The sequence below is a fragment of the Athene noctua genome, chromosome 6 (genome assembly GCF_965140245.1).
Source record: "Athene noctua chromosome 6, bAthNoc1.hap1.1, whole genome shotgun sequence".
Taxonomy (NCBI): Eukaryota; Metazoa; Chordata; class Aves; order Strigiformes; family Strigidae; genus Athene; species Athene noctua.
This window is the reverse complement of record NC_134042.1, coordinates 33452749-33465706: the sequence shown is the minus strand read 5'-3', so window position 1 is coordinate 33465706 and position 12958 is coordinate 33452749. Positions and strand designations below refer to the sequence as shown.

General features: G+C 39.0%; 1 protein-coding gene across 7 annotated transcripts in view; it reads right to left on the bottom strand.

The window, feature by feature from the left end:
• Positions 1-9130, bottom strand: part of TTC8 (tetratricopeptide repeat domain 8) — a 46506-nt gene extending 37376 nt beyond the window's left edge. For 2 of the 7 annotated variants that reach the window (XM_074908513.1, XM_074908515.1), the window contains exon 1: positions 8869-9128. In XM_074908513.1, coding sequence (XP_074764614.1) covers positions 8869-8976 — 108 coding nt within the window. In that variant the 5' untranslated portion in view covers positions 8977-9128. Of the gene's footprint in view, positions 1-8868 lie in introns of all 7 variants that reach the window. The other 5 variants (XM_074908511.1, XM_074908517.1, XM_074908519.1 and 2 more) reach the window with 4 other exon arrangements.
• Between the last annotated feature and the right edge of the window lie 3828 nt (positions 9131-12958).

Sequence of the window (12958 nt, the reverse complement as noted above, 5' to 3'; positions counted from 1 at the left end):
TATTTTATACAAACATCTCTTTGACACATATACCCAAATTTCCATTTTATTACATTACCCCAACTTACACACACTATGGAGCTAATCAGTGTTTTTCACACTGAATGCAGATTGGCAATAAATACATTTTTCAGATACCTTTTGCTTTGTTGCTTCTGCTGGATCATGCTGGTCAAATCTTAGACTAATATTACAGAACTATTAAATTGAAAAATGGTACATTTAAAAAAATCCAAACAACAACCAACCAAACTTGGAAGATGTAAGCAAATCTCTCAAAAATTAACCACATTATCAGGCCATGGGCTTTAGAATGCCTACGTAATAAAATGTATCTTTGTGCATTTTTGTTAGCTGCTGATGGTGATCAAAATGGTATCACTGAAGTACATAAAAGAAAATTTCTGCACGTATCGGGTTCTTTTTTTGTACTTTTATGATGGAAGTGATGTATTTATTGCATTCTAGACAGTAATGCTGTAGGTAGAATAAACGTCAAACTAATGGCTTATTGCACCATCCAGTAAACAAAAGGAAAACTACCAGATGAAGTTTACTACAAACCAAAAGGCAGGAACTTGCATCTGCTTGAAAACTTGACATAAAAGTGTGTAAACACAACAGGAAATGCAGGTTTATCATAATTTATTGGGTATTTATCACGTTTATATAATATTTAAACTATCCTTCATGGCTTCTAGTGCTAACTTCCAGGGACTGGGGTGAATTTTTCCTCTCTAATGTATTACTTAGTTTTAGAAGGAAAGACAAGGAAGGTGAGAGATAAATGTTACTTTCTCTAAATCACTATTAGTCTTTTGTAGGGTCAGATCATTTCTGCTCCTAGAGGCAGTGGAAAATTTTTTATGTATCTGGCTTTGTGTAAGACTGTCACAGTTACGGCAGCTAAGTTAGACCGAATACAGAACTTCAGAGTAATTCAGTCTAGAAAAAGGACTTCAGGTCTCTAGTCCAAAGCCCAGCTCAAAGCAAGGTCAGCTATGAGGTCGGTTTAGGTTGCTCAGAGCTTTGACCAGTTGTGTCTTAAAAAATTCCAAGGATGAAGACTACACAATGCCCCTGTGCAACCTGTTCCACTGCCTGACTGCCCTTGCAGAGAAGTTTTTCCTTATATCATGTCACAGCCTTCATTTCAATTTATGTTTGCTGCCTCACTCTATGCACCACTGTGAGGGGACTGGTTCCATCTTCTTGATAACCTCCTCATATGTATTAGAAAGCTACTATCAGATCACACCAATGACTTCTCCAAGCTGAACCACTGCCCAGAGTGCTGTTAGCTTCCTTTGCAGCCAGGGCACACTGCTGACTCATGTTTCACCAAGAGAATGGCAAGATCAAGCTTGCTCTTTTCCTCTGTAGTACGAGACATGGTCTACTTCTTTCAATTTGAGCATTTTTACTCAGTAAATTCCATGATGGCAGGGACATGGAAGACTGGTGATGACTCGCATCTTCCTTCTGTAGCGTACGGGAATTTCTGTGGCCTTTTAAGGGTCGTATTTGGAATCACAAACTTGTTCACTGGTGTTAGAATGCATAACACAGTTTATAAGTTGAGCATTCTATGTAACTAAATGTTAATTGAGGGATTAATCTCAGCTGTCTGTGATGCAGCTGTGCTTGACTAAGGCACTAAAACTGCCTTTATACTTTAGATGTATGATTAAATGAACTCCAAGTTCTTTTATTATGTTGTTTTATTTATATTATTCCTCTTCTAAAAAATAAACTGTTTCAACCTTCCAAGTAATAAAGAAAGGGACATTGAGATATTTCAGCTTGTATTTTATTCACCTCATTGTGTCCAAGTGCTACACATATGGTGTTGTAGAAAACGGTTTAAGAGCAGTAGTTATCTTCCATACCATATGCGCTGTAGTAACTAATGAGGACAAGGTTACAAATATTACATCAACACTAACTTGAAAATGCCTTCATGTTACAGATGTGTAGCTTACATTAGGCACTGTTCATTAGTTTAAAAAATAAGTTAAAAATAAAACAAATTTGCTTATGTGGAGACATTCATATTAGTAAAAAATTCAGAAAAGTAGAGTTGAACAATAATACTTACTAAAACATTGCTCTGGCATAATAGTACATGATAGCACGCATTGTTGATACATCATAATATAATGTTCCAGTTTCTGACAAGAAGTAACTTAAGATTTTAAATAACCCTCAAGCAAGGTGATTAGAACTTTCCTCCCGTTAAACACGTCTGGAATCACAAAAATTAACATTAAATATAATGTATTTTATCATGGGTGGATCCAACAGTTGCTACTCATGCAAGTAAGCCACTGGAACTGGATTCAGAATAAAGATTTCTTTGAGAGGATTAAAAGTGTTGCCCTGTAAGCTTGTATCTCAAAACAAAAGGTCAAATTTATTCTTCATTTACACATATAAGGCTCCTTTGAAATTAGTAAGATTGTAAAAACAATGAAGGAAGGATTTAAATGAAATATCTAAATCCAACGACGGCATTTTATAATTCAAGTTAATGTGTAAAAATCAGTTCATTTGAAGACCAAAAATACTTAGAAAAATTAAGTCTTCTGATGTTTATAGACTAAAAGAGGGGATGAAACAAGGCTACATACCTTATATTCTAATAAAGCTTCATACTACAAGTAATTTCAGGCAAGTATGATTTAATACATGCAGAATATTAAAATTAGTATATTCTGAAAATGCTCTTCAAATGATTAAGAGCAGAAACACAGAAAAAACATTACCCAGGAACAATGACTTCACTGTATGTATCACTAATTTTTACATATAAACTTAATAATTACAGTCTCTTGAACCAGTAACTGATTTCAGTTGAAGATGCTTTCTCAAGTTTCATGTACATAAACATGTCTATGAAAACTTAATTATGACCTTATAAAAACCTGTATGCACGTAATAGTAGCTGAAAGTTCACCATGGGAGAAGGACGAATGAACAAAAGCAAATCCTCATAGTAGACCATTAATCAAGTTAAAGGCAGGACATCCACTGTATTTCTATTAATTACATTAGGGATTTTTTTTTTAAATTATTGTTAAACTACAGCAGGCCTCATACATCAGTGCTGGTTATTGCCTTGAATCTGCCATATGGAAAACAAAGAAGAGTAATCAGATTAGGTAACTAATCAGGATGATCAGCACAAACAGCCTTGGATTGTATTTCCTCTAGGTCATGCTATTACTATAACCATAGAAGACAGTGTCTGTTTGCTTATGTCGTGGTTTAACCCCAGCCAGCAACTAAGCACCACACAGCCACTCACTCACCCTTCCTCCCTCCCAGTGGGATGGGGAGGAGAATCAAAAAAAAAGTAAAAGTCTCCAGTTGAGATAAGAACAGTTTAATAACTAAAATAAAATAATAAAAATAAAAAGTTAAAATTATAATAATTGTAATGGAAAGGAATATAATTTAAAAAAAAGAGAGAGAAATAAACCCCAAGAAAAGCCAAGTGATGCGCAATGCAATTGCTCAGCACCCGCTGACTGATGCCTGAACAGTGATCCACCCCCAAGCCAAATCCCCCCAGTTTATACACTGAGCATGATGTCCTATGGTACAGAATATTCCTTTAGCTAGTTCAGGTCAGCTGTCCTGGCCATGCCCTCTCCCAGCTTCTTGTGCACCTCCTCACTGGCAGAGCATGGGAAACTGAAAAATCCTTGACTTAGGATAAGATCTACTTAGCAACAACTAAAACATCAGTGTGTTATCTACATTATTCTCACACTAAATTCAAAACACAGCACTGTAACAGCTACTAGGAAGAATAACTCTACCCCAGCTGAAACCAGGACAGCTTACAACAGGAAATAATTGAACTGAATATCAGTGCTCATGTGTTTGTAAGCCCAAATGCTAGTCATAGTAAATATAGATCTTATCTATCCCGAGATAAAATTTTCAGCATAGAATTAAATTCCAACAATTTTATATTCCTAATTCTTAAATGAAGAAATGGACAGGATATTTTATAGAAAAAATATTTTAGTCTTCCATAAAATCTAACTCAGTAACAGCTAATTATTCTTCTATGAAAATGTTCAGCATATTTTATTCATTAAGAACTCTTCAGGAAAACATAATTGATTTTAAAATGTTTTGATTTCACTGACAAGTTCTTTAAGAATTCAAGCTTATAATGGCATAGCATTTAATACTGCTACATAAGAAAATTCCTGATTAATGCACAGTTAGCTAAAAGGTCAACGTGATACCTTAAAAACCTCCTAGGGCTTACGACATCTGGTGACAGAGTTCAAAGAGAGTTCTACACTAATTAAGATAGCTTCTAAACATATGTACATGTAACTATGGATTGGATCATCAGTAAACTTATTTCTGAGACCTTCAAATCACCTTTTCCCATGTTCTTAAACGAGAACTTCTTAAACATCATTATACTCGTAATGAAAACATATTCTCAATAATAAGCTAGATGTACAGGGAGTGGTAAATTAAGAGAAATATCAAGATGTACTGGTCAAGAAAATTTCTAATTACAGTTGCAAGTATGACTGGCAAAAACACCTATTTCTAAGGCTACTGCAGAAAGCCAATTTCAGCTGCCCATAGTTCTGTGACAGTGTTGCCGATGCAATGGAGCAGGAGTGGTGCTATCAGTTAGCAGACCAGCTGACAGATGGGAAAAATGGTCAGGCTTTCACATAGGCAAGGTCGTCTCTTTCAGGCATGAAAACGCTCTCAGATTGTGCACCGTTAGTCTCTTCCTTTACTTATTGTTCCATTACATGTCTTAGAAATGAGAAGGCTAGTTGTCTGAGCATGAAAAAGTTCTGACCTGTAACAGTCACAGCTTAACTCAACCACTCCTGAGCACCTCTTTAAATGATACTGTCTCCTGTGGCTTGGTTTGTATCATATCCTAACACCTGCTGCTCAAAGAACTGAATCCCTGAACAGTGACTGAGGCTACTGTTCTTGTAAGATCCTTCTTTCCCTGGTTGCAGAGGTTGGAAGGCACATGCTTCACAGAATATGGGACAAGAGGATGAGAACAGATGGCATGGTGATTACAGCAGTTGAGTATTCCCTTGTGCTGCACGGCAGCTCACTTAATCCAAACTTTCCGTAAATTGTCATTTGTCTGTTTGCTTTCCTGGTGTCCAACATGACCCACCTTGGGCCTGATTTGCAGAAGTGTCCCCGATTAGGGTTTGACCATTAGTTTTAGAATTGCTATGTGCTTTTTAAGCATAATAAGCCACACATATTGGGTCAGGTACCAAAAATGATACATACTTAATTTTAGATGTAATTCACACAGATGGAAGACAGCACCATTTTCTGGTAGGTGGCTGAAGAAGACAGAATTGAAGTTCGATCAAAATCAAAATATTTAGGAATTATTGATTTTTATTAACACACCACCGTCAAAACACAGACTTCAGAAATCAACAGCCAATCTACCTGAAGATGGTTTTGAGTTCTTAATTAACGCAAAAAAAAGAAGTAATCTTAGATCACTTTAGATCACTACAGCAACTTAACTGATATGCTACTATTAGAATAATTACAGAATAATGTAAAATAGTATTAGGCTAAGCAAGTCAGGATCATTAAGTAATGTATGTCACTTATTTGAGTTCTAATTACCTCAGTGTTCAGCCTTGGAGATTAGTATCATTCAAAGGTTTTATAAAAATAACAGTTCTATTAAATGCAAAGCATCCATCTTGCAACACATAAACCTGATTTTCTTTTTCACTCTGTTGTACTAAGTAGGTTCAAAATAGTCTGTAAGGTTTCAACTACATACAGAACACGTTCCTGAGGCACGTTACTTTTTCCTTTACTCTATGCATGAAGTCTAGCAGGGCAAATGTGACATATTGGGACCTGAAAACAAGTGCTTTCTAACACAAGCAAGTTTTAGAAAGTAATGAGCTGGAAGTGCAACAACATGGCTATGGAAAAGACCTTTAAGGACTTACAAATGAGAAGCAGAATAATAAAATACAGACTTACGTGGACAGATAACCAGCAAAGATTTTGTGTTGATTACAATAAAAAGTGTAAAATCTAAAACATCATGAGCACAGCTGACTGAAGAGAAACGCCATTTCATGTTAAGTCTGCAATGAACGTTAAAGCTATATTCTAACTAGATAATTAGAAAATGTTTTACTTGAAGAGATTTCAGGTGTAAGATTTTGTATGCTAAGTTCGTTTGAGTTTGCCTCAAATTGTACTCTTCAAAGTTATTTAACCGGTATTCTGATTTCTCCAACCTGCTGTACTAAAATAAACAGGTGGTATAAATAATGCCAGATCTATTGTCAGGTGCTGTCTGGACTAACGTTGTGGAATGATGGAAGAGCGAGCTGTAGAGCCATTACATTACACCATGAAGTACAGTATACTTCATGATCTTTCTGAAGAAACATGATGAATCGCCACTTAATAACTACCCCTCCATTTATTTATTTATTTTTAAAGTCTCTAAACTGTTACTCCACTTAAACAAAGAACTTATATAGAGTAAAATCCACTTGCTGGTGTCTGCAAACTTGTGATGTGCTTTACTTGAACACTGTTCTATGAAATCTATTTTCAGAAAAAGACTGACACATATCCATGCACTTTTAAAATGTTAAAGATGAAGACTACTATTTTCCAAGCTAAAGTAGATATATTTTTAAATACTTTTAAAAGTTATTAATTCCTGTTCAAAAAAAGCTTTTAATGAAGATTCCTCAAGAAGATGAGGCAAGAGGCAAACTAACCATATTTTAATTTTGCCTCTACAGAAAGCAAAGACATTTCTCTTCTTTCTAAACTTTCAGGTAGCTTTGAAATATGCTGCTGCTGAAGAGTACCTTTTTCCCCCAAAACTGTGAACAGAAGTATAGTTCTGAAATAAACAGACTGAAGTTATAAAGTCCAGTCCTTTGCAAGCAACCATGACCCAGAAGTCTTTTCAAAACACTAATGAAACTTGATCTTATAATTCAGAGACTTCATATAGGACCTCCTCTAAGAGCTTGTGATTTGATGTAGTGTAGACATGATTTATATCCCCATCCTCCCACTGTTTCTCAAAGCATAATTATCTTAAATGTTTTCACCCTTTCATTCTTACAGAAGATGAAGCTTATAGGCTGGTGTGATCATTTCAAAGATTAAATTAAGTGATCGCTTGTCCCAGCTTTATATAGTATTTGAAAATACTCTTACATTACTGGTATGTAAGGTCCTGCTTCTCTAAGAAGAATGTGTAGCTTTATACAAGATGACTAATTTATATACTTAAATGTTTGCAGTATGTGTGATCAATATTTGGAAGAAAAAAGGAAAACTAAGTGGGATGTACATCCTCTCATTGTTGTTTTATTGTCCTCCTAAACATTTTTCCCAGCCTTGTACACCTTCTATTCCTTATCCCACTTCTGTCTGTTGTAGATCCTTCACCAAGTTCCCCAGTGCTACCAGAAACAGCCCAGCAGAAGTATGGACTTGCCAGGTGTAGCAAAACAACTTTACACTGGAGTTTCAACACACAATAGAAATGCAGCTGTCTTTTCATCTCCATGTTGAGATCACAGATTGGAAAACATTTTACTAACTAAAAAATTTATAAATTAATAGTAACAGAAGCACTAAGATCTTTATGACTTTATTTACTGTTATCTCTACTGTCTCAAGAGTTTCTATCACAAACCAAATGCTGTATGTCCATATGCAAAGACTGCATGTATTGAGACCCAGTAATGTAAATAGACATAAATGATATTGTTCCCAAGACTAATTTTTGAAGGACTTGCACAGAACTAATGCTCAATCCCATTTAGTGTTCAGAATTAATTTTCTGGGAATGCCTTCTCTGTTAAAAAAATTTCTGCTCATGGCTTCTTGTTGGTGCCTTACATTATATAACATAAACGAGAGAATCTTTTAAATATCTATCCTAAACCAATTTAAACAATTACTGTGCTTTACATTTACACAGTCATGTGATTGTGCAGCTTTCTTTAAAGACTTTTCCTTTGTGATTAAAAGAGCTGCCTTCAAGATTCTTAAAATATGTGGCTATACGATACTTTGAAAGATTAATTTACTGTAAAGTATTTATGATGAAGATAACGCCCATTCAATGACTGTTTTCCAAATATGGCAGTAAAAATCTTTACGTGCATACAAATGTTAATCCAGAAACTACGTTCTCAAATCCTTCCTTCTTACAGAAGGGTGAGAAAATACGTAGATACTGAACAACACATGCCTAGTACTTCCAGAGACTTTGCAGCTGGGAAAAAAAAAGCTGAAGAGAGGAATGGGAACGCCTTCTGTCCCGTGGTAATACTCGTACGTAAGCTGAGCTAAAATAGGTGTCTCTTAACCTTCCTTATGAGGTTTAGTCCATACAACAACTGTGATACCTGAATGATTCGGTGTGAACCCAACAGTAACGTCCTTAAGCAGACCTGATTTTCAGTCTTGGCTTTTTCTTCCGCAAAATCGCTGTTGAGTTACAATTCCTGTTGTGGGGAGCCCTGGGATTCCACTGCTGTCATCCGCCGGGGCCGGGGCGCACCTGCGGAGGAGCCGGCAACCCCGCACTCACGGCCTCCACTTTCAGGAGATATTTGGGAGCTCGGCGAGCAGGCGCGGCCCGGCCCTCCTACCTCCCCCTCCTCCTGCTCCTGCCGGCGGAGCACGGCGCGGCCGGGCCCTCGCCGGCCCCTGCAACGGGCCGAGCGGCGGTCCCGCGGTGCAGCCCCGGCGGGCGGCCGTGCCGCTGGGGGAGCGGGGGCCGGGCCGCTGCCGACCGACACCACCACCTCCCGCCCCGGCCCCCGCTACCTGCTCGCCGGGCGGCCCCTCCAGCAGCTGCGAGCAGAGATCGGAGCACTGCCGGAACTTCCTCCGCCTGAAGCAGCTCCAGGCCTGGAACAGCGGCTCCAGCCCCATCCCGGCGGCAGCACCGCCGCGGCGGCTCCGGCCGGGCCGCCGGCGCCTCCCGGGCCGCTGCTTGCCGAGCGGGGCCCGGGGCGGAACGGGGCGGCCGAGCGGCTGCCGCGGAGACGGCAGGCCCCGCCTCGGCCTGGTGGGCCTGCGCGCCGCGCCGGGAGGGCTCGGGGGAGGCGGGCGGCGGCTCGGGGCGGCCTCCGCGGGGTCCCGCGGACGGGCCCAGTCGGCCCCGGGGCGCCTCGGGAGCTGCGGCCCCGCTCTTGGGCAGAGCCCCTTCCTGCAGGGGCCTGTCGCAGGCTGGTACACCGATGGCCGAAAGCAGAGTTCGATCTGTAGTATTGAGAACGGTAGATTTCAAATAACCCCATAATTTTTAACTGTGTCCTGTTACTGGCTGGCCTGTTATCAAGAGCCATTTCGAACTGGGACACGTGCCTAAACAAGAAGGATACAGTCCTTTAATCCTTATTTGCGTAAAATGTCCTTTAGAGCCCTGGGAGTCCTGATGGAGAAAAATACAGATTGCAGTGAACAGCACTGGTCTCAGTCTTGCAGAATCTGTTCGTTCCTTTAGTTCATTAGTTCTTGCAGACAAATAATAAGACTGAGATATTTGGAGATGGAAGAAGCTGAAGTACAACTACTTTTACTTTGTATGTATTGTAAGATGCTGATTGCAATCATCAGCCCAAGGAAAAAGAGGGGAAAAAAAAATCTGTAGGATTGCTTGGAGAAATAAGTGAGTTTGTGACGTGACAACCCCTGATGGATGAGCACTAACATGATAGCTAAAATCATGTCATGGGTATTTTAGCAGATCAGTCTGGTTTTATTGTTTCTTTCTCGCTGAAACAGTTTGTCCAAGAACAGATGTTATCCAAGTGGATATCCAGGCCAATAAGATCAATTTCAGGTGGAAGGATTCCGAAACAGAGATGGAAGTGCCAGTCCCAGGACTGTGGTTTATTCTAATACAAGAGTAAGTGGTTTGAGTGGAAGTAGCAGCTATAGAGAGCTGGGTTTTGGCTGTTCCATGGAGTGTGCACAGGGAAACACTGATTCGAGTGAAATCTCTTCTGGGACCCATGCCATCCCCAGTTAAGAAGTTTGGAATGGAAATAGTACAATAGTTTATGTCCCTTCTCTCTTTTAAGTCATTGTGGGAGTCGGTATGAGCTGTATTCCCACAAAATGTGTAGGAGACTTGCACAAGGAGACTCCTGTATGCCTCAGGTTGGTCAGAAGAGTGAACAGTATTTCTTGTTGCTCTGTCAGACCAACTGCTGTGATACTGCTATTCAATTGTAGTACTGTGTCTGAGCAACTACTGAGCTGTAAGATATCCCATTTTGTTTACAAATTCTTTTAAATGGCAAATCCTTCAGCATGTGTTTTATGGTCAGGCTTAGCACAATGAGCAGAATGTGCTCTTCAGAGAGGTTGTGAACATTGGTCAAAAACTACAGATTTGTTAAAAATACTAAGATGTTCCTCTACTTCTGTGTACATTTAGGAAATGTTTTTTTAAATGCTTGCTGTGACCATGTTAGGTAATTCAGCATGTCTAGGCTGCTACTTTTTTTATAGAACATAATGTCAATGGCACTTTAAGTTTGCAGAGATGCATTTTGAGGTCTGTACATGAGTTCTAAAGTTGTTAGATTAAAATGCCAAACTGCTGTTAGTTGGTTTACCGGAGACAATGCCAGAATGTTTTATACTTTGTTTTAAAAAGAAGATTTCTTTTGTGAACGGTCCACCACATCAGTTAAACACAACATTTATCTGCACAGGAAAACAGAGGAGACCAATAGCTCAGAGTTAAAGGGCTACATGGAACTTTTTTTTGTGAACACCTATTTTAAACCTTAATATCTTAATGGCTACTTCCAGACTACGAACTAAATTAAATGTCTAAAGATGCTGAGAATATTTGATTATAAGTCTTCTTAATGGTTTCCATTTTGAGCTAGTGGATCAAGACGAAATACAATGAAGTGGTGATTGTGGCAGACTCAACAGGTTAAGGTTTCCTAGTACTGTATCAACCTGGGGGCTGTGCATTCACATGAGCAAATATTGGATGGGTCATAGACATTACTGACTACTCTGTGCACTAGCTCACCTGACGGTCTTTGGCTTGACAAGGAAATGGTGTTTTGTGTTTCCTACAGAAAAGAATGGATCTTCAGGGTGACTTGGCTTTCAAGTATAATAGAAAGCAGTGGAGACCAGAAAGAGGCATGAAGCCGTGTGCTTTATATGGGGGATGAACTTTATGTTCCTGTGATGAAAGCTGATGACTTTTCAGAAGAAAAAAAATGAGATGAGTCTGTGTGACTGGAAACTAATGGGAATAAATTGTGAGTCATGTAAACTGCCAGTATTTGGTCACTGGTCATGGGAGGATGCCCCTGAAAGCAAGAAAACCAATAAGCATCTTAAATAGCTCTCTTGGGAGGAGAGATAGAAAATGAATGTTTTTCAAGTAAAAGAATTACTGTATATTTAATCAGTAATACATATATTACTGGACTTCAGCTGTAATTTTATAGTACCAAGATTCTATCTATAACAAGGAAGGTCACAGTCTTCTAAAGTTATTTTGTCAGATGCTGCTATATTGTTTTTCAGAAAAAAAAAAGGGGGAGATGGTCCCAGAGCAATTTTTATTTGTTACTCTGTTGGGAAAGGTATTAATCGCATTTAGTCATCAAACTGATCCTATAGTAGCAATTAGATCAAGATGGATCTTCTTTTCTACAATTATAAGATTTTACAGTGTTGAGAATGACAGGAAAATTACTTTTCCTTCTTTTCAAGCTGTAATTGCAAGGGATTTTTGCTCTGTTTGGCTGCAGATATCAGAAGGCGTTTTATCAGTTTCTGCATGTGGTAGGCATCTAAGTCAAATGTATGAAGCCAGAAAGAGTTGTTCTGGCAAACCTAATTCATCTACCCATGGCAGTGTGAACACTCAGACCTAAAATCATAAAGCAGAGAACTGTACCTTAGATCAAAGTTCAAAGAAAGATTAAGCTATGTAATAATTTGTCAGCAATACTTATATGAGGAAGAGCCTTTGATTATTTCCTTTATATAGCTACAAATGTAAAGCAAGTGTGATTCTTGAAATTTAGCTTTTATGAAACCATTTACTTTCATGGCCTACCTGCCAGCATGTAGAATAGAAACACACTGTCAGTCTCCTCCTTCTTCCAGATCACATCACAGTTTTGTCAGTGTTCCAGAAGCTACACATGGTGCACTGAACATTTCACTGATAAGTGCTCTAGATAAAGTTTGTAAAAGGGGAAGAAAAAGTGAAGATGGACAGAGAAAGGTGTGTCCACCCACGTCAGCAGTTACAGTACATGTAAGTCCCTGCTCATGTGTTTCCTCTCTGCACTATTGAGAGGATGAATAGAGACCTCACAATATGTATGTTCGTCCTTCTTAAAGTCTTACAGAATGTCAGTTCTCTAAACTGGCACTGTCTTAGAAATAGCTGTCTAAAAAGTATGTCCTGACCCTGGAGGAACATTGCAAAAATTACTTAATCCAATATTGACAGATTTCTGTATGAGCAGAGCACTTCAACATAAAATTGCATATGATTAAACCGACGCTACCTTTCATGTAAGGCCAGTCCCCTGGTGCAGATGCTATTTGCATGCATGGAGTCCACTCCTACCTCTGTAGCAGGCATAAAAATGCATTCTATCTGTCACAACCTGCTGCTGCTACTAAGTGAGGCCAAATCCCCTAGTGTGCTGCTGGTGTGCTTTCTTGGCACACTTCTATCCTGGTCTGTCCCTGGTATTGGCATAGAGATCCTCCTATACGTATCATCTTTGAAGTCTTTTCCACTGATAATGCTGGCTTTCACTTCCTGCATAGAGGAGTGGTCTGGGCTTTTTAATATAGGGACTCTCGTTTACCTTGGTTTTCGAACTCCCCGAATTTGAACCTTTTAACCAGT